The sequence below is a fragment of the Onychomys torridus genome, chromosome 9, assembly GCF_903995425.1.
Source record: "Onychomys torridus chromosome 9, mOncTor1.1, whole genome shotgun sequence".
NCBI classification, from domain to species: Eukaryota; Metazoa; Chordata; class Mammalia; order Rodentia; family Cricetidae; genus Onychomys; species Onychomys torridus.
This window is the reverse complement of record NC_050451.1, coordinates 47960835-47988634: the sequence shown is the minus strand read 5'-3', so window position 1 is coordinate 47988634 and position 27800 is coordinate 47960835. Positions and strand designations below refer to the sequence as shown.

Below are 27800 nucleotides of genomic sequence, written 5' to 3'. Positions count from 1 at the left end.
CACACACACACACACACACACACACGTTACAAACCCACAAGAGCTAACAACTCAGATTTTTCAGGGTCCGCTGGCTACTCCGTCCGCCCCTCCCTCCTCAATGTTTGTACGTTCTTGGTAAGAAGCAGAACTAAATGCCCTGGGATCAGTCCATCTCTGATGGCCGGGTTCTGACAGCCCCGCTTGCTCCCTCGCCCACTCCGGTCTCACGTTCGCACGTCTCTGCCCAAGTCCTCCACCCTGGTCCCCGCGGCGGGCCGTAGCACCTAAGGTCTCGGACCAAGCAAACTTCAAGCGCCCTTCTTTCTGCAAAAAAAAAAAAAAAAAAAAAAAAAAAACCACTGAACACAGCCAGATACACAGAACTGCAGGAGACTGACAGCTCAGACAACCACCTCCACCTTGGTCCACCGGGCTCTGACGTCACGTCGGGCGCCAGAAGCGACGGGCATGCTGCGACGTCATCTTGCTGCGCGAAGCGAGCGGTTGTTGACAGGCCGTGGAGGCGGCCGGAGGGGAGTTGCGGTGTTTTCTATCATGCCTGACCGGGCGAGCTGTCCTGGGCCGAGGCCTCTGGGTTGGGGATGAAAGAAGCTGATCAGATGCAGAGTCTGGAGGGCTCGGGGGCCGGGCGGTCAGTCGGCACGCAGACTGGCAGCATGACGGGTGAGTGCTTGGCCCTGCTCCCGTCCGCCTTCTCCGGCCATGCCTGGCGCCCCGCCTGCCGCCGGTCTCCCTCCAGCCGTGTCCTGCCTACACTGTCCCCCGCCTGCCCTGTGTCGTCCTCCAGCTCTGTGTCCTGCCTACACTGTCCCCCGCCTGCCCTGTGTCGTCCTCCAGCTCTGTGTCCTGTCTACACTGTCCCCCGCCTGCCCTGTGTCGTCCTCCAGCTCTGTGTCCTGTCTACACTGTCCCCCGCCTGCCCTGTGTCGTCCTCCAGCTCTGTGTCCTGTCTACACTGTCCCCCACCTGCCCTGTGTCGTCCTCCAGCTCTGTGTCCTGTCTACACTGTCCCCCGCCTGCCCTGTGTCGTCCTCCAGCTCTGTGTCCTGTCTACACTGTCCCCCGCCTGCCCTGTGTCGTCCTCCAGCTCTGTGTCCTGTCTACACTGTCCCCCACCTGCCCTGTGTCGTCCTCCAGCTCTGTGTCCTGTCTACACTGTCCCCCGCCTGCCCTGTGTCGTCCTCCAGCTCTGTGTCCTGTCTACACTGTCCCCCGCCTGCCCTGTGTCGTCCTCCAGCTCTGTGTCCTGTCTACACTGTCCCCCGCCTGCCCTGTGTCGTCCTCCAGCTCTGTGTCCTGCCTACACTGTCCCCGCCCCGCCTGCCCGGTGTTGCCCTCCGGCTGGGCGCCCTGCCTGCGCTGTCTCCTTCCCGCCCTGCTAGCCCTGTGTTCCCCTCTTTCCCCGCGCCCCTCCTGCCCTGTGTCTCCGGCCAAGCACCCTGTCAGCCTCATCAGCTCCCGCCAGGCCAGGCTGTTTCCTCGCCTCCTTTCCAGAGGCACGTCCTGGGGCTGTGCTGTCCTGGCTTCACTGGTCTCTCACCCTGCCCTGCTCTCCTGATTGCAGGATCTAGACTCGTTATCCTGGGGTTGAAGAGCCTGAAATTGCGCTTTTGTTTTGGTTTCCAAAGCATCACCGCACCTGATGCTTCCTTCAAGTTTCTCCTTATGGTTGAAAATCAGGCGTGTTCTAACCATTTCCCTTTTAGCATTGCCTTGTTCCAGCGCAAACAAAACAAACAACAACAAAATAACAAAAACCTTGCTCTACGACGTTAGAGGCGAGGACTTGCCTCAGTTTATTTTCATTTCCAGAGCTTCTGTGCTGATTGTATTATTTTACCCATGGGGTGACCTGGAGGGAAAAAAAGGACCCAGCTTTGCACTGAAAGTTAGGTTGTGGCCGCTTTTGATAATGTAGCTATGATTCTCTTACCTGCTAATCTATTTGCATTTCACAAGAAGGTTTGAGCTCAGCTCCTTTGCCAGCACTAGTGAAATTCTGAAGTGCTTCCTCTCTCTCTTTTGTAGGTCAAATACCAAGGCTTTCTAAAGTCAACCTTTTCACTCTGCTCAGTCTCTGGATGGAGCTCTTCCCAGGAGTAGAAGCCCAAGGGCAAAAGTCTCAGGTATAACTTGTTTCTGTAGATAGTTTTTATCCTTGAAAAAGCAGTAGTCCGAGTTTGATTTCATTGCCCGCTTGTAGGTCTTCAGACTTGGGACTCACAGCATAATAGCTCATCTTTCCAGTATGAAAAGTTAGGCCTAGTGTATGCCTTGATGAATGGTTTTCTTGGGGAGACACTTCACACCTTAAAAATATACATTATAAAAAGTCAGGTTTGCTAGTAATTAAATGCCAAAATTGAAAATCTTTTTATCTTTATTAGCCACATTTGATCTCATCATAATTCTGTTTATACACATATAAATTGAGTCCTTTATTGATGCACAAGTTTTTTTTAATTAGTGAAGTGTAATGTGTAACTTTCTATTAGGAAACTTCCTCATTCTGATAGAGAAAACCGAGATAAGGCTATTAGCATTCCAATTAAAATGCCTCCAGGTAAGTTTCAGGGATGATCAAACTTCCTGCCCCCCCCCCCCCCGTTTAAAGGACAGTGCTGTTTACTTAGGTACCTCTTGCTCACCCTGAGGTGGTCTGCTTTTCTGGCATCCTTTCCTTCATCTAACAGATGCCATGAAAGTTTTTTGTTTGTTGAAGAGAAATAAGTTGGCTTTATTTTAAATACTTTATGTGAAATCTTGTTTAAGAATCTGACTCATTCCTATATCAATTTAAGTCTTAACTAGACATAGAAATAATTACAAGAGTCATCAAAATAAATCCTTCTTTTCTAAAAGCCAGCCAACTTGGAAAGAGGTTTGACCTAGAAAGTTTACTTCTTATATATCCTGATGTTTCCCTGCTACTGTTCACTGTGTTAATGTCTTCCCAGCTGGGCTTCATGCCCATATTTCCACAGCTGTCAAGCCACAGTGTCAGGTAGGCTTCACTTTTATTCCTTAGCCATAGCCTTGGGACCCACAGGCACTGGACTGAGGCACCTGTTAGTTTTATGAGTGCAATGTTATTCATTAAGTGAGAGAAAAGTCACAAGGTACAAGAGGTTTTTTGTTTGTTTGTTTTTATTGTTGTTTTTTGTTTGTTTGTTTTTCAAGACAGGGTCTCTCTGTGTAGTTTTGGTGCCTGTCCTGGATGACCAGGTGTCCTGTCCTCTGTAGACCAGGCTGGCCTCAAACTCACAGAGATCTGCCTGGCTCTGCCTCCCAAGTGCTGGGATTAAAGGTGTGTGCCACCACTGCCCGGCCAGCCCACTGTAAGATTTATCCGGAGAAGGAACAGAGGGGAATGTGCTTTAGGCCTATGGAAGATTCTGCATGGAGAGGAAGAAGGAGAAGAAGCGGGGAGGAGTCTGTGACTCGCTTTTTATGAAGTCCCCCCCACATTCACATATGGGCTTTTGGAGCTATGCCTCACATGGGCATAGATTGTGTGATTACGCTGAGCCGTGCAAATTACACAATCATGTAGTATAGGGATTACACGGGCCAGAAGGCCCCTTGCTTTGCTACTGAACAGCGCGTGTGCGGTCATGTAGCAACAGCACCCTCAAGATTACTCTAGCTTGAGAACTTGGTTATCATTTTTAACATTGTCTAAGTGGAAAATGTGTTTTAAATACCAGAAAAGCAAATTTACAAAATGCATAGATTATCGTTATCACTTCTTGGTGCATCTACTGTCAGGAAAGCAGGTATGTGTATTAGTTTCATCAGTTTGAGTGTCTTCGCTGCTGCAAAAAAGCAAAACCAGTGATAGGGTTGGGGAGGAACAAATGGAAGGGAGCACATGATCCTCCGTTTTTATCTTTTCTGTATAAACATTATTATTGAAACTGAGGGTACCAGTCAACCAGCAGCATTAAAAAATCATACTGCATATGCTTTCTGGAGGTTCTCTTTGTACTAGTTAATATACTTAAATAACTTTTAAGTTTTCCTAGCCCCCTTTCTTATGTGATCCAAGACCACATGCCTAGTGTTAGCACTGCCCACAGGGGGCTGAGCCCTCGCATATCAGCATTAATCGATAAACTACCCTAAAGGCATGCCCATGGGCCTATCTGATAGAGGCAGGCCTTAACGAAGTTCTCTTTTCCTAGATGTCTCTAGTTATGTCAGGATGACAAAAACTAATCACACAGAGTAAGTGACGGAAGCTCCAAGATTTGACATATAGCTGTATGAAATATTTTATGAGTTCTTTATTTATAAAATAAACAGAAGAAAAAACCCTCACTACTTTACCACCTAGAGACTGTTGACTTTTTCCTATTGTTTTATCCTTTTTTCTTTCAGTTGCTTGAGATATTTTATTCTAGATCTTTTTTTTCACCAGATGTAAAAACTACATATGCTGTGGCGTTATGTGCCTGGGAGCAGCAGCTTGATCTAGTATTTAAGAGCAGCCAGAGGTTCATAGCCAGCCTGCCTGGGCTCACATTCCAGGTCACACTATTGCTGGTTTGTGTAGCTTTGAGTAAGGTATCTTCTGTTTGTGCATCAGCTTCCTTTTTAGTACAGTGGAAAAAATCACTAGTACATATAATACACTTTATTTTGTTTTGAGGTCCTGGCAATTGAACTCATAGCCTTGTACATGCAAAGCAAGTGCTCCAAACCCTGAGCACACACTTCCAGCCCCTGTGGAGTTCTTGTGAGCAATGAATGAGTTGAACTTAAAACTCTCTTCATGCCTGTACTGTGATAGACTGTGTTTTGATTAAGGTTTTAATAAATTGTATAAGTCAATTATATTGATGGACATTTACATTGTCACTTTTGCCAAATTTAATATTTAATAGGTTTAATATATTTGTAAATATGACTGGTGTCTGAATTCTTCTATGCTATCAAATACTTAACATTGTCCAGCAATAAAAACAGAATTTTAAAGTGTCCAATCTATGATTGAAAAAGAAATTGTCTATTGAGACTTCTAAAAAGGCTGAGAGGCAGTTCATAAAAAGTTTTGAAGTAGAAGTTAGGTACTATGAAGGTGGCTGACATTTCAGAAGAATTTTCTTTCTTACCAGTTCATGCTTTCCTTGTAGTTTAAATTATGTGGCCTTACATGCTAGCTTGGGTAGAGTCTAAGACTGTACCTGAGCAAAGTGAGACATCAGTGCAGAGCTTCATAAAGGGGAAAATGATCCAGAGAAAACCAGCCCTTAAATACTGAGATGTATTTATCATATTGACTATACATTAGCCATATCAAATAATTCATCATATTAATCATTTCCCCTCTTCATCTGATTTTAATTAGAAAAACGAAGAGGAAAACCGTGGCCCCTTAGGAGATAATGAAGAGTTGGCCAGAGTGTCTTCTGACAAAAAACAGGTGATTTTAAAAGGATGTACACGCTCATAACAACAAAGCAAGAGGAATGGTAAAGTCCTGTCCAGACCTCCCATGCTCAGAGGAGTTTCTAGACGCCTCTTAAAGGCCTCTGTGTACAGGCACGCCTATGCGTCTTTCCTGTTTGAAAAGCTCAAGTGGGAGGACTCTGGCATGTCCCCTGCTTGTTTAATTCTCAAGTGTAACTTCTAATCCCGAGTTACACAGATGTGTTGAGCGATACCCCGGCAGGTTCCTCCACACGTGTGTGTGTGTGTGTGTGTGTGTGTCTCGGTTATTATAGCGAGAATGCAAAGCCTAATTGGTCTTTATCTTGGTCATTTCTAAAGCACTGAGGGTAGAAGTAGTGTCTCCCTCCGGAACAAACAACAGATTGGTTTACTGTTTGCCCTCAAACACCAGGACCCCAGCCTTAATGTTCTTCTCCTAAAAAGCATAGCCACTGTGGGTCCAAGATGCATCACTCCCTGGGGGGCTGGAGGGTGTGGACCACTACAAACGGCTTCTCACTCTTCAGAGTCATTTGTCCCTGACCCAGGAGTCCCATGTTTTCTGCTAGTATCTATGAAACATGGGCAGTCAGACCAAAAGACAACTTTGTCCTCCACCATTCTGCCTGATATTCCTCGTCACTCTACCTTTAGCTTCCAGAGATGTTTATTCATCATATGCAGAAAATAAGTACATGCATTTTGAAAAGACTTATTCTGATGTCTGTCTGTATAAGTTGCCTGATTAATTCTGGGAGTGAGTCTCTTCACTGCCTGGTGTGATTTAGAAATAATTTGCCTCAGAATGCTTAGAAAAACAAAGGGGGAGAAACAGTGTATCACTAAGTAAATATACTGACTGAGTCCTACGCAAAAGGTGGTCCTGTTCTATCATGTTTTAATGCAAACCTCTAAAGTTATAGAGAAACTTGACAAGATGTGTATGAAGTGAGACAAGCCAGGGCCCAGAAGAGCGGCTCACAGGTCAGTGTGCTGTGGCTATGGTAACTAGAAGTCCCAGGCTGGAACACAACTTGGGCTTCCCATTTGGGGTGAAAACTTCCATCTCATTGGTTGCAAACAAGCTTGCTGGAAGGAGAAAATAACATCCACTATTGTAGAGGAAATTCTAAACAGTCTTAGTAAATAAGAAACACAGAGCCAAATACAGAGGAAATAGCCAAAGAGATCAGAGCTTTAGCTTACCACTCCACAGTAGCTTCCCTGAGAGAGCATTTCTTCCTGCCTGACTTGTGTTTTTATTGCTTTTCTGTTCTGCCTTCTCATTGGCTATAAGCCTAGCCACATGACTTCCTCATCACTGCCTGTCTATACAGACCTCCAGGTCTTTATGGTTGGTACTGGGATTAAAGGCTCATGTCACCACGCTTGACTGTGTCCTTGACCATACAGAGACTCTGCCTGCCATGTGATCAGATTAAAGGCGTGTGCTACCACTGCCAGACTTCTGCTTAATGGCTATTTGACCTCTGATCTCCAGCAACTTTATTTATTAACATACAAATAAAATATCACATTTCATCACAAATAAAATATCACCACACACAGTATATTCAAGGAATGTACAGTTAGAAGATACTTGGAGATAAAGAGGGAAAGTTTACATGTTGCCAGTTTGGAGTCAAATGCATGACATTTTAGTTGTCCCCTTACCTTTAGTAGTTGAGCTATCTCTTAGCACAAGTTAAGGCCAGCCTGGGCTATATAATGCAATCCTGACTAAAAAAAGAAAAATCTTGTAATTTGAGAGTTGAGATGATGTCTGCTTTAGTTCTGCCTTTACCGTCTGTGGATCCTTTGGAAGCCTGTGTGAAACCCAGAAGATTCTTTACACCATCGTGAAGCTTGCAATTAAATAGTCTTAGCCTGGATGGTAGGAGAAACCAGTCAGCTGACTTGGGTTGTGGCCTTTATTATGTTAAAATGAGTTCATCTTTCACTGGACCAAAGTAATACTAGTCACACCTGTAATTGATTAATTAATAGAGCCCTAGTTTTGAAATTTTCTCATTTAAAGTCAATATGAAGTTCTCAGAAATTCTTGTGGTCCTAATTATAAATCTATTTTTATGCAGACTGTGTTTAGGTAAGAACTAAGCACAGCTTTCATCTCATTAGAAAAACAAATATTACCCATGAAAGGATAGTAAGAGTTATAATTAATTCATTATTCCGTGTCTTAATTAGGTGAAGAAAACTGGTCTTGTGGTGGTGAAAAACATGAAAATCATTGGTCTCCACTGCTCCAGTGAAGACTTACATACTGGGCAGATTGCTCTCATTAAACACGGGTCCAGGCTGAAAAACTGTGATCTTTATTTTTCAAGAAAACCATGTTCCGCTTGTTTGAAAATGATTGTGAATGGTGAGTACAGATAAGGCAGTGCTGGGAATTCAGCTCATTTATCTGAGAGCAGACATGAGGGAACACACTGCCTAAATAACAGATAATGGGGGAGTGGATATGCGTGTTTGAAGACCGTTTATACATTGTAAGAGTTCAAGAATGAAAACATGGATTCTGAGCTCAGCTCTGCCTACTGATCTGCCAAATGACCCTTGGTAAATTACAGGCTAGTTAGTTTACAAAGGAACCCCCAATTTCAGTGGCTTAAGACTGTCTCTCACCCTAGGGTTGTTAGACACAGGCACTGCTGAGCAGCAGGTGGTTTGGATCACATGGTTGGTGTGTGGGGTTAGGCATCATTCTCCTCCTCCTTTTGTCATCTGGAGCCTCCCTGGAGCCCTCTGCATCCACAGAGGGCGTATCTGCTTCTTCAAAACCCTGCTTGTGGCAGAGCAGCTGGGGATTGTAGCTCACTGGTGGAGGGCTTGCCCGGCACAGGTGAGGCCCTGGTTTTCCCATCACCACAGAACCAAACCACAAGTTCTTTGTTCACATCATTGTGGGAGCGGCAGGCTCTGGCAGGCAGCTGTCTTTCTCCTGGTTTCCCTTTTGTTGCCATGGTAACACCATGACCAAACAAACGTGGGAAGGAGAGGGCTTACTTGGCTCTCAAGGCCACATAAAGTTGATCATTAAAGAAGTCAGGCAGGAACACACTTCAGGAACTGCTTCTGACTTGCTCTCCATGGCTTTCCTGTATAACCCAGGCCCAGGAATGGTACCACCCACAGTGGACTGGGCCCTTACACACCAATCAGTTAGTCCCTAATTTCTCCAGACTCCCTTTTCCAAAATATGGCTAAGTTTGTGTAGAGTTGACAAAAATTAGCCAGCACACTCCCAAAAGTTACTATAAACCTTAGAAGGGTCACACAAAATTTTAATGTGTAGACACCTAACTGCTTCTGATTCTATTTTATAGGTAGGCAAATATGCAGATGATTGTATCCTTTTAAAGGATGTATCTTATATATGGGTACCTAGTAGCTCTAGAAGGAAGAAGACAACAAATATTAATGACTCCCAACCCTTTCCCTGAGGGGTACTTGGTATCAAATAAATGACACAGGCTATAAGTGATGCATGAGCTCAGAATCCTGGATGCTGTGTTGTGAAGGCTGGCACAAACTGGATCTTCATGGCTGTGTTAGTTACTGTTCTGTTTCTGTGATAAAGTACCATGACCAAAAGCAACTTATGGACAAGTTTTCTTGGGCTTGTGAATGGATTAGAGTCCATTCGTGGAAGGGGAGGCATAGCAGCAGGCAGGCATGGCAGCAGGAAGCAGAGAACAGGAAGTGCAGTAAGTCTCCAAACTGCCCACACCCACCCCAGTGAGTTAGCTCCTCCAGCAAGACTGTACCTCCTAGAGGTTCTATAGCCTCCCCCAGACAGTGCCAACAACCAGGCCAGGGGCGCACTTGCAGGCCCAAAGCAGACATTCTCTTTAAAACCGTCACAGTGGGGGGACGTAGAACAGGGTCTTCATGTTGCTAGCCGAGGCAGCAGCACGGACGGTAGTGAGGCATGCAGTAAGCTTCAGCATTTGAATTGGAAAGGTCCTCTTGTGGAGTAGTGGTGGGTGGATTGTGATGATCTGTCAGGGCTTCTGGGAGAGCTTTAGAAGACTGATAGCCTCTTGGCTTTGTGTTATGGAGCAGAACACATAAGAAATAAGAAAAGTCATCTGTTTCATTGGCCCTCAGCCAAGTACATCTCATATTAGTGTTCTGAGTGAATCAGAACTGAAGTAATTGCTACAAATACCAGAAGTATATAAAGGAATTGCTACAAATCACAGTATGAGGGTTACCTTAAGGACCATGTAAGTGGCTGAGTTCAGAGTGAACTGAACTGCCTTCTGCATGTGTCTTGGGTTTTCTATTGCTGTTCAGTGCTTATGAGTACTTCCTGTTTTTGTAGGAAACCCAAGTTCAGATCCCAGCAGCCAAGTTAGCCAGCACACAACTGCTGACTCCAGCCCCAGGAGGCCCAGCCCCCTCTTCTGTGGACACCAGCTCACATGTGCAAACACACAAAATAAAATCTTACCAGTGCACAAGCACGTGAATCAGTAATACAAAAACTTTTATCTTGTTGAGCTGAAATCATGCAAGATACTAGCAAAAAACGTTCTGTTGTAAACTATTCATAATTAACAAACATTTGGTACTTGCATAACAATTTCATTCAACTTTATTTTTTTCGTGTTTGTTATCTAGTTATGTTTCTTTTACAAGTTGCTTGTTTATATCTTTTGTTTCTCTTAAGGTCTTCTTTTTCTTATCAGTATGAACTTTTATTTAATGAGCTAATTGTGTTTTTGTGTAGTAAAAACTACTTACCTTCTGTCATTGAATGAAAAATGTTCCTCGGGTGTGTTGTTTTCTCTTTGATTTATAGGCTTTTTAAAGATTGGTGATGCCCTTCTCTTCACTCCATCTTCACCTGCAAATATTTTTCTGTTAAAAATTCTTTGTGGTCAACAAGAACAGAGTGTGTAAAAAACAGCATCATGAAACTCTTTGTATGCTAATTTAAACTGTTAACAAAACCAAGGTTAAAGAAAATGAAAGCAACACTTTTTAAAACCTAAACTTTTTCATGGGCATCTTGATAACTACAAGTGGTCCCATTATGTCTTCCCCTGTCTTGGTTAACTGGATGAGGAGTCACATTATTTAGTCCCCCATTTTGATTGTCTGTTTTTAGTTGAAAGAATGTTGCATTAAAGCATGACATTTTCCTCTCTCTTTAGAATATGGCTTTTCAGAAGAATTCTGAATCTGAGACAAGAACTTTTATAGTGCATAAATTATTATTTATAATGATTTATTAACAAAACTCTAGGCCTTACCAAGTATTGACTGTAACATTTCTAGAAACAACCATGGCAACATGGAAGAGTTTGGTGTTTAACGCTCATGATGAATTTTCTTAGCAAAGCTGGGAGATCTACAAATGCCACCCGAGGGGTTGGCAAACACTCTCCTGAAAAAGCCAGAGAGTAAATAGTGCAGGTTTTATAGGCAGTATTATTGGTGAAATTATTAAAGCCACTCCACGTAGTTAAAAGGGAGGTTTATTTTATGGGGTAACTTACAAATGAAGGGGTAGGTTGCAGGGTCTGGGAAAGGTATAGCGCAGTCCAGCCGGTGTTCTCTGGAGAACTCTGCTCAGTCTACCTCCAGCGTCCAGAGTCCCGAAACCAAGAGAAGCCTCCTCCCTCAGCCCCGCCTTGTGGGCATGACCATTACCGAAGCCTCAATGGGGGTTGGAACTTCCAGGCCAAGGCTAGGATGGCTATCCACTACACAGTATAGTTTCTACTGTGGTAGTCAACTCTGCCATTGAGGGTACTCAGTACATATGTAAATGAAGGGGTTTGTCTTTGAATAAATATGAACACTGAAATTTTAATTTCTCATAATCTCGTATAATATAGAATATTCTCTTATAGAGCCCATATTTAACCTATCAGCTGAAAAAAGACTAGCCATAGACCCATTTTGGCCTGTGGGCATTTCTTTGCCAACTCTCACATTATGTAAGTGACAGTTAAGATGTTTGTTTTGGGGCTGGAGAGATGGTTCAGCCATTAAAGGCTAGGCTCACAACCAAAAATATAAGATGTTTGTTTTGGTAATGGTGGGCTGGATTTAGATAGAAAGCCTCTATTCAGCTTATATCAAAACAATGACTTTTTTTTTTATATTTTTATATTTTTAGCTGGAGTTAACCGAATTTCTTACTGGCCTTCTGACCCAGAAATAAGTTTGCTCACCGAAGCTTCTAGTTCTGAAGATGCAAAGCTAGATGCCAAAGCAGCAGAAAGATTGAAGTCGAACAGCCGGGCCCATGTGTGTGTCCTGCTCCAGCCATTGGTGTGCTACATGGTGCAGTTTGTAGAGGAAACCTCTTATAAATGTGACTTTATTCAAAAAACTGCCAGAGCACTGCCTGGTGCTGACACTGATTTTTATTCTGAATGTAAACAAGAAAGAATAAAAGAATATGAAATGTTATTTTTGGTTTCAAATGAAGAAATGCATAAGCAGATACTAATGACGATAGGTCTGGAGAACTTGTGTGAAAACCCCTATTTTAGCAATCTAAGGCAAAACATGAAAGACCTGATCCTGCTTCTGGCCACAGTAGCTTCCAGTGTGCCCAACTTGAAACACTTCGGATTCTACTGTAGCAACCCAGAACAGATCAATGAAATTCACAATCAAAGTTTGCCACAGGAAGTTGCACGGCACTGCATGGTGCAGGCCAGGTTATTGGCATATCGAACTGGTGAGTTCAATGCTTAGTTCATAAATGGGGGCTGAATGGTTGGGTTACAATGACACTAAGTGAAGTGGCTTCATATTGTTTATGGTAGATTCCTTGACTCTTAGATTCTAAAGTACTGCTGTTCTAACAGTGTAAGCAAGTTACCCAGACCTTGTGTGTTCTGTGTTCTTAATTCCGCATTGCATTTACAAACCAGGACCAGGAGACCTATGTCCTGCTTGCTTCTTGCATGCATGATTCCACTAGTCACTAAGTCCCTCAGTAAAGATGGCACAAAAAGAAAACTAAAATCTCATTTTTATTTACTCCCCAATTTTTGTTCATACGTGGTTTTTTAGAAGATAGTTTAATGTACATTAGTGTTCTGTCTGCATTTATGTCTGTGCAGCACACTGTGCCTGGGGCCTCACAGCCCAGAAGAGGCTGTTGGATCCTGTGGAACTGGAGGCATGGACGGTTGGTTGTGAGCCACCATGTGGGTGCTGGAAAGTTACAGTTCTGAGGATTTAAAGCACAAATTTAGAAGGAAAAAAAAATCAAGATAAAAGAACGCTATTATTGGGTTTTCTGGTTGCATGTGTCTGTTAGCAAGTTAAGCAGTTGTATTCTGTTGTACATGTGAAATATTACTTCGTGATGGTCTTTATTTTGATAAAAATGGAGCATCTGAACATTATTTTCATAGCTTACCTAATGCTTTATAGTGTAGAATTACCACTTTTTAAAATTCAACTTTGGAGTAAGTAGGGGAGTCCAGATGAGAGAAATGGTGAAGTAAGACTTATTTGGGACACATGCTGTAGCAGGACTTATTTATTTATTCATTCATTCATGTATTTATTTATTAGATAGGGTCCTATGCAGTCCAAGCTCCCTATGTAGCTGAGGATGACCTTGAACTTCTGGCCCTCCTACCTCCACTTCTCAAGTGTTGGAATTACAAGCATGCACTTCCTGGACCTGATCTGTGCTGTGCTGAAGATGAAGGAAACCTAGGGCCTCATGCACACTAGGCAAGCGCTCCACCAACTGAGCTACATCCCTTGCCCAGACACTTAATTATCCCAAGAAAGGAGGAGAAGAGAAGGAAAATCAGAAAGGCCTGTACAGATGGCACTGGTCTTTAAAAGACCTCAGGTCGAGTAAACGGAATGGAGGATCTCAACCAACCATGTACAGACTCTCCATGGAAACCTTAAAAGGTACAGATGTTCAAATCACCCAGACCCACTCACCTGGGTACAGCCTAGGGCTTGAAAAGTTCTGCAAGGTGTTCTGATGTTCCTCAGGGTTGACAAAGTCCGATTTGTAGTGTGGAGTTTATATACTCTACCATAAATTACATTTTGTATTATACATGTGTCCACTTACTATTCCGTTTTATATATAAATCCATGCTGGTACATTTGATTTCAAAGGTTTTTCAAGGAACAGTTTTTGACAGTGGATTTGTTTGCAGGGGAAGGTTCTGGACCTCAACTCCTAGTTAAGATGCAGCTTGACTATCACTTGCCCATGTGAGCTCTTCCAGGGGACAACCACTGGCATAATCACCATTTTCCCTGAGAACTAAAGAGTGTTTGTTTGTTAAACGGGGGAATCCTTTCGGATTCACATAAGTGGCTCACGGGCTGGGCGGGTAGCTCAGCAGGTGAAGTACTTGCTCTGCAAGCGTGAAGACCTGAGTCTGGGTCCCCAGCACCTACCCAAAAGTCAGGCTATGGCTACAAGTGTTTATAACCCCAGGGCTGCAGCTGAATCAAGATTGTGTGGGCTCATTGGCCAGACAGTCCAGCAGATAAGTTCCAGTGAGAGACCCTATCCCCTAAGTAAGATGAAAAGTGTTGTTCAACACCCAACATCAGCATCTGACCTCCACAGGCACACACCACATGTACACACACAGTTCATACTCATCAAAGCCCTTAGGGGAAGTGTAAAGGAATCTAGAGTTCAGGGATGTTAAGAAAATAAGATGGTGCTATGCTGTTCTGGCAGCCACTCCCCATTCTGCCTGGGACAGTGCTCTGTAGACATGGTATTGAAGATAAGCTAGGCAGGAGTAACCCAAAAGAGCTGTTCTAACTTGCTCCATGAGCCAGATGTTAGTGTGGCAAAGCATCAGAAAGCAGCTGTGGACAGTGCAGGGCCCTGGCCCTGGCTGCTTGCTTCCCGATCAGGGTCTTCACCAGAGCCAGGAGTCAGCCTTTTTATCAGGCACCCAGCACTTTTGATCAAGTGTTCTGTGAAGCACACTTAGATCAAGACCAGTGTTAACATAGAACTGTAACAAAAACTGACATGCGCAGGGGCCAGCAACTGCTCGGAGAGTCAAGGGCCTTTGCCAAGCCTGAAAGCCTGAGTTGCAGCCCAAGCCCCACATGCTGTGGAAGAAGAGAACGCCTACAAGTTGTCCTCTGACTCCTACAAGTGCACTGTGACACACACATAATATGTGCACACGCACAAGTAGGATTTTAAAAATGGAAAGAAGAAATAGATGTGCCTGTAGGCATGAACAATAGACTAAAGAATTCTCTGACTTCAGACATCAACAAGCCTCAGGAATCTGTTCAGTGGTCATAAATTAGTCTTTCCTTCAAGCTGTGAAAAAAAAAAAAAAAGAATAATCAGATTATAAGGGACAATTTTGTAAGAACTGCAGATATGGTATATGCCTTTAATCTCAGCACTCAGGGAAGCTGAAGCAGGAAGACTGCAAGTTCAAGGCCAGCCTGGGTTATCCAGCAAGATCCCCTCTCAAAACAAAGTCAAGGATCATCCCTGCTCAGAAAAAGGTAGTGGACACTCTCTTACAATCAGCCCTTGTCAAAGCAGAAGTGCTGCTGATGGAGAAAGCTGTTTCCTTCAGTGACAGCCCAGTCTGTCCCCCGTGACAGGGACGCAGCTCCCAAGACCAGATCCTAATACAGGAAAGGGGCAGGAGATGCGGCTTTTTGTATGGAGAACTTCTGTTTTGCTTGCTTTTTATTTGTGCGTGTATGAAGTACAGCTTTCCTTAGGTTTTGATGTTGAAGGTAGCTATAATATTGTGGGTATAGTTTCCACCAGTTCCTTAGAAGTGAGCGTAAAGCATTAATTTATATTATTCCCTGCATTAAACAGTAAAGCTCTAGGAAGGAAGGGAACTTGGGTACCAGATCTCTCCCCGACACTGTGGAAGCCATCGCCATATGTACCTCCTCCTAGCACAGCTTCCTCATCCCTGCCGTGCCCCCATTCAGCTGGGAGCTGTTGAGGTCTGTTATTCCCGTCACTCAGCAGTCAGCCTCCCACCATCCTTTTACACACATGACACTCAGCAGGTGAAAATCATTTTTAGGGAATTCCTTTTTTTTTTTAAATGGGGGGAGGTTGTTCTTTTGTTTTTTTGGTTTTTCCCAAGACAGGGTTTCTCTGTGTAGTTTTGGTGCCTGTCCTGGATCTCACTCTGCTGGCCTCGAACTCACAGAGATCCACCTGCCTCTGCCTCCCAAGTGCTGGGATTAAAGGCATGCCCACCGCCACCCAGCCATTTTTAGGGAATTCTTAACATCAGAAAGAGATGGAGAAAAGGCAACTAGGTTAGGTTAAGAGAACTAAATTTTAGTTAATTCCATATCTAGAAATGGAAAATTTAACTATTGGTAGGTAAAAATGAGATCATGTATAAAAAAATGCTTACCAAGAAATACATATTTTGTACTACAATTTTGAAAATGTGAGTGTGTTTGAATTAGAAATCAGAACTTTTATTGTCTAACGACACTTTTTTAAAGTTAACTTGAAGGCATCCTGGTCTTCAATGTTGTAATGGCAGGACTTCTCTCTGTGCTGTTCGTAGTGGAAAACTAGATGTGTAAATGCACTTTAATGGGAGAGCCGAGCTTAAAGGAAGTTGTAGGGGAAGACAGTTGTACAGTCTTCAGCAGCATAAATGCCCTGGTAGAGGTACAGAAAATTCTGATTTTTTTGTGAAGGTACCTGCTTTGTCACTTGCTGTGATAAGTGCTATGATTTTATAATTCATGCAAATTTGTTTTAGAAATTTGAAATTCATCCTAATATAGAGGGAAAAATAAGACCTTAAATAGAATTTCCATATGACTTTTTTTTTGCAAAAACATTTCCATAAAGTCAGTTTTCCGTGATTAGAGTGTAAAGAAAAAAGACAAGCCTCAGTCTAGAGCATGATTGTCCCACTAAATCCATTCTTTCAGGAACTTCGTATTCGCTCAGCTTCACCGTCTGTTAGAAGTGGTCATTTAGAGCCTGGCCTGTCAGGGGAGAGTCAGGGAGGCTGGAGAGGTTGTCACGGGACACCGTGGGTGAGCGTGGACAGGGCCCCCCCCCCCGTGTCTGGTTATTTGGTACCTCATTCCCATATTCCACACCTGAAAGGATTTCTCTCGAGAACTTTGGGTAGTGGGACGAGGGGTTGCTGCTGCTCCTCCATTCATGATATAAATGTGTCTCTATGATTGGAAAGAATGGATACATGGAACTGACAGCATTGATGTTTACTGAGATAAACATCTGTCTTTCAGAGGATCATAAAACAGGAGTTGGAGCTGTCATTTGGGCAGAAGGGAGATCTGTAAGTATGACAAGAATTATTTAAATATCTAACTTGGATTGTGTTTAGTCAGTCTTATAGATGCTGCATGTTGATGTTTGAGACAGGGCCTCATTGTGTTGCCCAGACTGACTCAATCTATCTGAGTAGTAACCACTGCAGCTCATGCTGTTTATCCTGCTGAGGTGTTGGATTGTATTGACTGATTGATATTAATGTTTTACTATTAATGCACTTTATTAAGTTGTATAAACATCTGCTCTTCTCTCAACAATTTTCAAGGTTCATTCATTTAGCAAAGATTTATTGAACACCTTCTGTGAGTTAGTTGGATACTGCCACAGTGAGCCCTAGACAATTTATTTTAATTGCTTTTTTCTTTTTTTTTTTTTTAAGAGAGGAAGTGGTTTATTCAGCTTCACTTCCAGGTCACATTCCATCATTGAGAGCAGTCAGGGCAAGAACTCCAGGTGGAACTGCCGTAGACCCGCAGGGGAGTGGCGTTTGCTCCTAGCTTCCTGTCCCCTGCTCATCTAGCTTTCTTACATAGCCCAGCATCATCTGCCTAAGGATGCACTGTGCACAGCGGGCTGTAGCCTGCTCCATCAATCAGCAGTCAAGACAATGTCCCACAGACATGTCTTAGACCAGTGTGATAGAGGCAGTTCTTCAGGTGAGGTTCTCATTCCAGGTGACTCTAGCTTTGCCAATGAGTATAAAACCTAACCAGTGCACCAGGCTTCTCCTGAGTATCACTGAACTCTTTACCAACCACTGTTGCCTTGTCATCTCCTAAACTGTAAACCTTCTCACTTTTCCCAAGCATCGTGTTCTTATCCTTTGCTCTTTCTCACTGGATGAGAGCAGCGAGCATTAACCATACACAGCTTGAATGCCATCCTGTCTCGAAATAGCCTCCACCAAACCCATTATGTGTCATGTCTTTACATTCAGCATCAGTCAAGTTCTCAGGATATGGGAAGAAAGCAGCCGGACATGCCAGCACATGGCCCAGCTCCTGATAGAGTCCATGATCCATAGGAAGCCTATGAGCCAGGCCTTCACTCCTTGTTTATTTGTTTGTTTGTTTTGGGGGTTTTTAGCACTTCTGTTTTTCAGAGCACTTCTGTCTTCCAAGGTCCCACCCGAATACCCTATCATGCTCTATTTACAGTAGTCAAGGAGTTTTCTAGCCTATAAACTTTCCCACTTCCTCCAACAGACCAACTTTAAAGGCCTAAGAACCACATAGTTGGGTTTGTTACAGCAATGGACCCAGTCCTCAGTTCCAGTCTTCTAAATACACTTTTCTCTAGGAGGGGCATGTATGTCACAGCACACACGTGGATAGAATGAACTTTCGATAGTCATTTCTCTCCTTCCACCACGTGGGGCTCGGGGATGACAGCAGGAGCTTTGCTGACTGAGCATCTCACCAGCCCAACATTGAGGACTTAAATACCCCATCCTCTGCTTGCACGGCATCCTGGGGAGTGAGGGAGACAAAGAAGTCGAAAAGACCCCTAGTGTGGAAGTGTAATGACTGATATTGCTAGCTCACGGAGGAGGGCCTGTACTCTGCCTCAAGAAATGTGGGAGATACTCCTGCAGTTTCGGAGTGCTGTTAGTCTTGAAGAATGAGTGAGAGGTCACCAGAGGAAGTCAGGCAGATCAGGAGGAAAATGTGTAGAGGCAGGCAGAGAGAGATGATGGCAAAATAGATGTGACTTGGTGTACTAGGTGCCAAGATCCTGTGTAAAGTGAGCGTAGCATTATTCTGGACCATGGGGACCACTGTAGACCTGTGAAGAGTGTGGGCTTTATCCTTCGGGAATGTGCATGCTCCCATAACACGAACCAGTAGAAATTAAAGCCATCCATAAGTAACTTGAAACTTTCTAGGAGCTGTGTTTAAAAAGTGAAATAGGTAAATAAAGATAAACGATGAAGGAAAGAATTGGAATCAACCTAAGTGTCCATCTGCCAATTAACAGATAAACAAATGTACACATGCACAATGGGGTACTGTTGATGTATGGAAAGAATGAATCCTGTCATCTGCAACAATGTGGACGGACCTAGAGATTGTTAGATTAAGTGAAATAAGGCAGGCACAGAAAAGAAGCTTGATCTCTCTCTCTCTCTCTCTCTCTCTCTCTCTCTCTCTCTCTCTCTGTGTGTGTGTGTGTGTGTGTGTGTGTGTGTGTGTGTGTGTGTGTGTGTGATGTAAATGGCTAGCAGAAGTTGAGGGTCCAGTGGTGGTTATCAGAGACTGGGAAGAGAAGTCAGCAGGAGGTGGGGCACGTGAGGTAGATTGTGAGAACTAAATTTCTGTCAGAGAGGAGTGAGCAGTGCCACGTTCTGGTGTGCCGTTACAGGGTGACTAGATGATAATCATGTAGTGTATATTCCAAGGAAAAAGGAGTTTGAGTATTGTCATCATAAACAGTAGGTAATTGATAGATCGGTTTAATCTGACTTAAGCATCACATGTACCACATAGATAGTTGTGATATTTTCATGGATCAGTTAAAATAAGCAAAACATAATATATGTATTTAGTCAAAAATATCAAAACATTTCAACATGTAAACAACATAAAATGAATAATGAAATAGTCTATATTTTAATATTAGTTCTCAAACTTTTGTGTACATTTTGTATTTGCAAAATCCAGTTTAGACTAGCCATGTGTGCCTAGTGGCTATTGTATGGGACAGTACAGTCCAAGAATATTCTAAATGAGAAAAAAAAACAATGATTTGCATTGTGAAAAGAAGTTGAACAAGAGATTAGGTCCATAAAAAGGGATGATGAGAACTCAGAGTTATGTGGGTTAGGAGGAACCAGAATTAAGAAGCATTTAACAACTACCACCCTGCACTCTGCTTAAAGTTCTCATAGCATTTGGCATGATTCCTACATGACACATATCCCCAATTAAAGTTGTGGCCAGTCCTCAACCTGTTCCAGGCAAGACTCATGCAGGCAGCTATTTGGGTTGCAACTGTGTTATGAGCACCACACACCTGGCCTGTGGCTGGAACTCTGGTTGATGTCTAAGAGGCTGCTCAGCAAGCACCTGGATCTGCACTGCCTTGTGGAGAATGATATCCCTTTACCTGGAGTATAGATCATGTGTGAGGTTCGCTTCAGCTAACTCTGTGACCTTGAGCAGTTCATCTTTCTTGACCTCAGGTGTCGGAGTGAACTAGGGAGAGTAGCATCACTCTCCAGGTAGTTTTAAGGTTAAGTGATGGAGGTAGTGCTGAGAATATTGTTCAGTTGTAGAACGCTGGCTCTGCATTTTTGAGGCCCCAAGTTTGATCTCCAGTGAGTACCTGCATGCACATACACAAGTTAAAAAGAATGAGATCTGCATGATGATTGACACTGGTAAATAGTCAAGACACACTTACTGGTGAAATACTTTCGTATTGAGCTTTTGTTGCCTCAGGTTCTTACTAAACTTTACAGTCAGTGATAGGTCTGTTGTTGCTACTACTACTACTCACTAAGTAGTGAGACCTATAGCGTATTCTACATCATTATAGACACTGTTGGTGAGAAATTGTCATCCCAGGAGTTGACACAGCATTGATATTAACACTAATATACCCTTGCTCAAGCGAAATAAGAAAGAGGCACCCAGGTGAGTTCAGTGATTGTATGTACATATGACAGATGCTCAGAAACATGGAAGATTAAAGGAAAGTATATTTTTTATTTTCCAACTCAATCACAATAGCACATTTTTAGCCCAACAATAGAAATGGTTCAAAATATTTTTATGTTTTCTGACTTATAGTGCAATATAGTAGGTAAAAAATTCTCAGTTACTTAACAATACCTCTGTGTGCACAGCAATCTAATGTGTGTCAAGGGGGTGGGGGATTGGAAACAAGGTATGAAACTTGGCTTTTGATCCCAAGAATTTATGATTTGTTTGGAGAGAACTGTCTAGATCAAGTAAAATGATTTATAAGTTAAAGACAGTGGTGTTAACTGCTAACATCAAAGACAACCTTGAGGTCACCTCTCAAGAAGGCAGCTGTAAGATGAACTGATGCTATATTTCTATTTCAGTTTTTAAATTTTATTTGTGGTAGGGGATGTATGTGTGTCAAGATGCACAGCCATTGTCTCCTTTCACCATTGATTCCAGGGGTCAAACTCAGCTCACCAGGTTGGGGGCACATGCCTTTACCAGGTCAGCCCTTTCTCCAGCTCAGATCTTATAGTTCCCGATGGCTCCATTTGTCATAGAAATGGAGTGAAGCTCTTTTCATGAAGTATGAGGACAAAGCGCCTCTCCGAACTCTCAAACTCACACGGTGCTTCTGCTGACCCTTGCAGAGAAGCTGCGATGGAACTGGAGCTATGTACTTCGTAGGATGTGGTTACAATGCCTTTCCCGTCGGCTCTGAGTACGCTGACTTCCCCCACATGGATGACAAGCACAAGGACAGAGAGATCCGCAAGTTCAGATACATCATACATGCCGAGCAGAATGCTCTGACGTTTAGGTATGCGAAGTCTTCAGCTTCCTTTAAGATACAGCAGAGGTTGGTTGGAACTAGTTTCCTTTTGTTGTCATCTGTTTTTCTCTTAGACTCTTGGCAATATTGTCAGAAATAGTATCGTGATAAAGCTTGGTCCTGCTCCTGGATGGAGTCTATGGTCACAGACTTCCTAGCTCTCTCCGTTCTTCAGAAATTCTTTCTTCTTCCTCTCTCTAGTAGGAAACTATTGGAAGTTTGTCTCTGGGGACTTACCCAGCTATTTCTTTTTATGAAATACTGTCTTGGTTAGGGTTACTATTGCTGTAATGAAATATCATGACCAAAATCAAGTTGGGGAAGAAAGGGTTTATTTGGCTTACACTTCTACATCACAATCTATCACTGAAGGAAGTCAGGACAGGAACTCAAACAGGACAGGATCCTAGAGGCAGGAGCTGATGCAGAGGCCATGGAGGAGTGCTGCTTACTGTTTGTTTTCCATGGCTTGCTCAGTCTGTTTTCTTATAGAACCCAGATCCATCAGCCCAGGGGTAGCCCCACCCACAGTAGGTGGGGCCCTTCTTCATTAATTATTAATTTAAAAAATGCCTTACAGGTTTTCCTACAGCCTAAACTTACAAAGACATTTTCTCAACTGCTGCTCCCTCCTCTCCGGTGACTCTAGCTTATGTCAAATTGACATAAACTAGCTGCACTCATACAGACTTTATCATGAACTAAGTGTTTTAAAGAGCCTCTGTTTGAGAGGACCAGGGCAGGATGTCTGCTTGAGACAGTGCCTTCTGTATATGACAGGGAAGCTGCACCCAGGAAATCCCAATAACATTGTCGCCTAAATGAGACTTGAACAATTATATCACCAGCTGACATGTCACTGTGGAAATTCTCACGTGGCTTTATCCCTTAGAAGAGCAACAGGCAAGTGATAGCTGTGGAAAGGAGAATGAGTCTTCTCCAGGGTGAGCCCTCTGATGGGCTAGCCAACACACACACACACACACACACACACACACACACACACACACACACACTTAAATAATAAGAGACCATGAATCTGAGGAGTGGGAGGGGTTGGGGGGAGAGAATGAGGTAACTACAGAACTCGTATTTGAAATTCTAGAAGAAGCTTTGAAAGTGTTCTCTCAAAGGTTACAGCTGGAGCTCCCTCCTCCTGAGGCTAGCTCATGTTTGCTATCTCGCCCCTCCCCCCTTAACAGGGCGGGGCTAGAGGACTAAAGGCTGAGCTAGAGGACTAAAGGCTGAGCTAGAGGACTAAAGGCTGAGCTAGAGGACTAAAGGCTGAGCTAGAGGACTAACAGCTGAGCTAGAGGACTAACGGCTGAGCTAGACTCCTGGCCTAGTAAGGCTCCTGTCCTGGGGATGCTCCAGTGCAGACATGTGGTATTAGTTCTTTTTCTTGTTGTCTGACAAGAGCATCCTTATAGAAAGGGTCGATTGTGGTCCCCAGCTCGAGGGCACAGCAACCAGAGCATGAGGAGGCTGCTCATTGTGTCTGTAGTCGGGAAGCAGGGTGGACAGAAAGCAGTGGAGCTTGGCAGGAAACCTCGAGGCCCGGCGCCAGTGACAGGCCTTCTCAATGAGGATCCACCTCCCAGAAGTTCCCCGCTTTCTGAAGACATGAGCTCAAACCACATATGCAGATAGATTCTATCCTCCTAATGTGCAGGACTCTGTGAGGCAGGCAGTGTTGTGGGCATCCAGCTGTCATGGACAAGAGGGGAGTTACCTGGAAAAGCTGGCATCTGAGCTAAGCTGGAGAGGATGGCTGGGGTGATGGCTTTGAAGGGAAAACCACCCTAGCAGAGGAATTCTCGTGTGCTCAGAAACATTCGTATTCCAGTTAGACTAGAGTGTAGAGGGAGACAAGTGTGATGGCAGGGTGGCTTGGGATGGGGTAGTGGTGAACCTGGAGTTTAGACTGCTTGGGAAGCAGTTGTGGGGGTGCGGGCATGGTGTTCATAGAGCAACGCTGCACAGACTCCTTAGGTAGCAGATGGGGTGTCTGCACACAGGACAGTCGCTGTCCTCGGGGAGCAGGAACAAAACTCAGCAAGGAGATCTAGAAGGTGCATATGAAGACAGCTGGCTGAGCAGAGTTAGCGCCAGACTTGCAGCCCACGAGAGCCTCTCTAGTCTAGGCTACCGAAGCATGCTGAGACTATGCTCTGCTTGCCTTCCGTCCTCTTCTCTGCAGCTTTCCTTGTTTATTCTCTACAAAGGTTTGATACATCATAGCCAAGACATTTTAAAAGTTATGCTTGGAGAAGGCTGAGAGAACTGTAGCTCGAAACACGGCATTAGTCCTTACTCATTAAGGGAGCGTCTATCAGTGTACATCCAGTAGAGTTCAGTCTTCCAGCTGCTGTGGTAGCTTAAGGGCTAGTCAGACAGTTACTCAGCTCTTGGGGAACGGAACCCCGTTCTCCAGTACCATGATGAAGTGCATATGCAGAAAGGACCTCCCATGTATGCACACCCATTTCTCACTCCTCCATGCTCTGCTCTCACTTCCTTGTAATATGATGTCAAACATACCGGTGTCTTACCTTGCAGTCAAAGAGTTTCAGTTCTAAGGATTGTTATATTTTTGCATATTTTGAACATTTGCCAATTTAGCAAGAATATGACTTGATCATTATTTGTAGTACTACAATTTTTTTGCAAAACCTCAAATTTAAAGTTTAAGGATATCCCTAAAGACTTACCTGCTCTTTCATAACAGCTTTTGTAATGTTTTATAATTTTTTATAGGTGTCAAGATATAAAGCCAGAAGAACGCAGTATGATTTTTGTGACAAAATGCCCTTGTGATGAATGTGTACCTTTAATTAAAGGTGCAGGCATAAAGCAGATCTATGCTGGGGATGTAGATGTTGGAAAAAAGAAAGCAGACATCTCCTATATGAAGTTTGGGGAGCTTGAGGGTGTTCGCAAATTTACAGTAAGTACATGCGCTTTTCCCAAAGTGTACTTCCCATTTGGTAACCTGCTGAATATTGTGAATTAGTGATTCTCACCTTTTGGGGACTGTGAGTGAGTGCTCATCACTGAGTTTATTTTTATGTGTACAAGTTTACCAAACTACAAATGTTCAGCCAAGGATCTCTGCCCTGCACATGTGTTTACAACTTTGCAGAGTTGTACATTGGCCTTCCAAGTCTCGATGCCCTCTGGTGGCTCACCATCTGTCTGGGCTTGGATAGAGGTACAACTAATTTAAGTAATCACACCACACAAACATACCGTATGCACATTCTCATGTGCACATGTCATACTTAATAGTTTTTAAAGGGGATAGAGATGGTTCATGGAAAACTCAGAATTTTTAACATACTTCTTTATACTTAGGCTTTAAAAATGTGTTTTACTTTGGAATACTATCAAGCATACAGAAAAGTTGTAAGAATTCTGAAAAAAACAATTTCCCAGAGATTGTTGACATGATATCAAATCACCCTGTTTCCATAATGCGATGAGCATGATAGAGCCACAGAATCAAGAAAGTGAGACCTTGCTGCTGAATCCAAGGATCCAACCAAAGTTCCCGTTATCCAAGTGATGCTCTTGTAGAACCATCTTGTCCAGGTCACAGAGTCCCCTTTGTGTCCCCAGGGGCTAATCCAGGCATCTAGCGCCCCTTTAATAATCTAGAATTTACAGTGAGTAGCAAAGTTTATAAAGAACTATTTTACAATTTCAGCCTTATGTTCCTATATATACAGTTTGAGCATGGGGAGCCAGAGCATACATGTACTGTATACACATGTGTATGTTATTAAAGCAATATGTGCTCACTATAGAAGACTAGGAACACTTCAAAATTTATATTATTCTATAACTTATAAATACCACTGTCAACATGTTAATGTATTTTCTGTGTTGTTAAAAGTTCCTAAAACAATTACATTTAATAATCTAATATATGCCAACCTGAATACCTAGCTTATATAATTATTTCCTCTGTTGGATAACTACATTATCTCCATTTTTATAGTTACAAAAAGGCTTTATATAAATATTTTGAAATGAAAGTTTAGAGTTACTGATTTATACTATTTTGCTCAAATTAATAGATTTGGGTGGTTTGATGTATTTCAAAACATGCCTTTAAAAAAATTCCTTATGTACTTCCCACACAACTTTTAAAAATCCTCCGTGTGTGTGTGTGTGTGTGTGTGTGTGTGTGTTATACACATGCATATATGTGTAAGCTCACCGATGAAAGCCCATATTGAGGTCAGAGGTCAATGTCATCTTTCTCTATTACTCTCCATCTTGATTTTTGAGACAAGGATCTCTTACTGAATCTGGAGCTCACTATTTCAGCTAGACAGGCTAGCTAGTGAACCCCCAGGATCCATACATCTCTTCATCCCCAGTCCAGGGTTCCAGTCACCCACCACTGTGCCTGGCATTTCTGTGGGTACTGGGGGTCTGCACTCAGTTCCTCATGCTTAGTAGCCAGCACTTTACCCATTGAGCCTTCTTCTCCTCATCCTCTTGTCTCTAGGGCTAACCCAAGCCATCCTGTTTTAGCAGTGACTGAAGTCCGAGTCACACTTTTATTCTTTAGTGCTCAGGCCTTCTTTAGCTAGTATAAAATTCAGTAGGAGGGCTGGAAAGATGGCTCAGTGGGAAAGAGTGCTTGCTCTGCAAACATGAGGACCTGAGTTTGGATCTCTGGAATTAATATAAAAAACAGGCATAACCACATGTGCCTATAACCACAGAGCTGGGTGAAGGAAGACACACAGACAGGAGATTTGCTAAGGATTGCTGGCTACCAGCCTGGCTGAAAAACAGCTTCAGGTTCAGTGAGACACTCTCTCAAGGGAATGAGGTGAAGAGCAATAGAAGAGGAGGATGTTTGACATCTCTGCTGACCAGTACGTGGGCAATCACACATACATATCTGAATAGCACATACACACACACCAACAACAACAAAAAAAAAATTCAGATATCTACTCTCTCAGGAAAATTCCTGCAGCAACCATGGCATCTTCATGGAGCTCAGTACCAAAGCCAAGATGGCCATTGTGGATCTGTGCACCTAGAAGTCTCCCCCAGACCAAGTCAAGAAAGCCAAGAAGGTGGCCATTAGTGCAGGATATTGCCACATTGACTGAATATGCTTATTATAACAAGGATGAAGCGTGACATGCCATCCAAGATAAGATCAGAGAGAAGATTGGGAGTGAGGGTACTTCTTCATCAGCAGCAAGTTGTGGTCTACCTGCTTTGAGAGAACACTGCTGAACAGAGCCTTTCAGACAACATTCTGGGACTGACTATCTGGACCTCTGTCTTATTCACTGGCCACAGGGACTTCAGCCCAGAAATGATAAAGTCAATGTTCTCACCAGTAAAATAACCTTTTTGGATGCGTGGGAGGTCAGGGAAGAACTGGTGAATGCAGAGTTAGTAAAAGCCCTGGGTGTCTCCAACTTCAAATACTTCTAGATTAAAAGGCTCCTGAATAAGCCTGGACTTAAGCATAAGCCAGTGACCAACCAGGCTGCCTGCTATCCATACCTCTACCTGGACAGGCGGACCTAGTACTCCACTCCAGGGGCATCAGCATCATAGCCTGTGTACAGCCCCTGGGCTCTCTAGACGGGTCTTGGGCCAAGTCAGAGGACCATTAAGTACTAGATGACCCCAAGAATAAAGAGACTACAAAGCACAAGAAAAAGCTCAGCCCAGCTTCTGATTTGGTTCCATATCCAAAGGAATGTGGTAGTGATCCCCAAGTCTGTGTCAGCAGCACACATCCATGAGAACTTTGACTTCCAGGTGAGTGAGGAGGAGATGGCCACCATCTTCAGCTTCAACAGGAACTGCAGGGCCTGCCTGCTGCCTGAGAAGACAGTGCAAATAAAAGAAGAGCCATAAACCCAGAGTATTGACGCCAAATCACCTGATGAGACTGCCTGGTGGATTCCCTGTTTGCTAACATGCACTTCACTCCTCTCAAGTCCTTTTAGCCAAGCTTGGCTGACATCATGCTGTGGCAGCCTTAATGGAGAACAGAGATCTAAGTAATGCTGCATTCAAATTCTCATGCTGAACCGTGGGAAGACTGTTGCAGGGAAATGATATGATCTAACCACATGTTTGTCAAATACCAGGAACTCTGATAACACTGGTGGTATAAAGATAAAATAATAAAACTAACAGTAGTAACAAACATTAAAAACAAAAGAAACACCACAGAAGGTCCTGGAGATAGGCTGTGTTGCTCATCATGGGCATGCAGATTCTAATTCTGTCCCTGTGACCTTGGACAATTAGTACACTTCTCTAGTCTTTTGTTTATCACCTACAGAAGGAGTGTAAGGGATTGTTAGAGTCCAGGGTCATTCAAGGTCAATGCCTCATTAGGCACGTAGACATAGACACGCTAACTCCATTTCTTGTACTTTTAAAAGCTAGTATAGTAATGGAAAGCAAGGTATTGATATGCCATTTATTAACTCATTTTAAACATATAAATAAAATATTTGTACCTCCCACA

The 27800-nt window shown here is 43.4% G+C and overlaps 1 protein-coding gene and 1 pseudogene across 2 annotated transcripts in view; both read left to right on the top strand.

The window, feature by feature from the left end:
• Positions 1-450: 450 nt before the first annotated feature.
• Positions 451-27800, top strand: part of Cdadc1 (cytidine and dCMP deaminase domain containing 1) — a 32057-nt gene continuing 4707 nt past the window's right edge. Inside the window, exons 1-8 of one of the 2 annotated variants that reach the window (XM_036199071.1) lie at positions 451-666; positions 2032-2129; positions 5354-5428; positions 7645-7822; positions 11594-12163; positions 16711-16760; positions 21096-21265; positions 24035-24224. In XM_036199071.1, coding sequence (XP_036054964.1) covers positions 585-666; positions 2032-2129; positions 5354-5428; positions 7645-7822; positions 11594-12163; positions 16711-16760; positions 21096-21265; positions 24035-24224 — 1413 coding nt within the window. In that variant the 5' untranslated portion in view covers positions 451-584. Of the gene's footprint in view, positions 667-2031; positions 2130-5353; positions 5429-7644; positions 7823-11593; positions 12164-16710; positions 16761-21095; positions 21305-24034; positions 24225-27800 lie in introns of both variants that reach the window. The other variant, XM_036199070.1, reaches the window with a different exon arrangement.
• Positions 25562-27795, top strand: LOC118591051 (annotated as a pseudogene).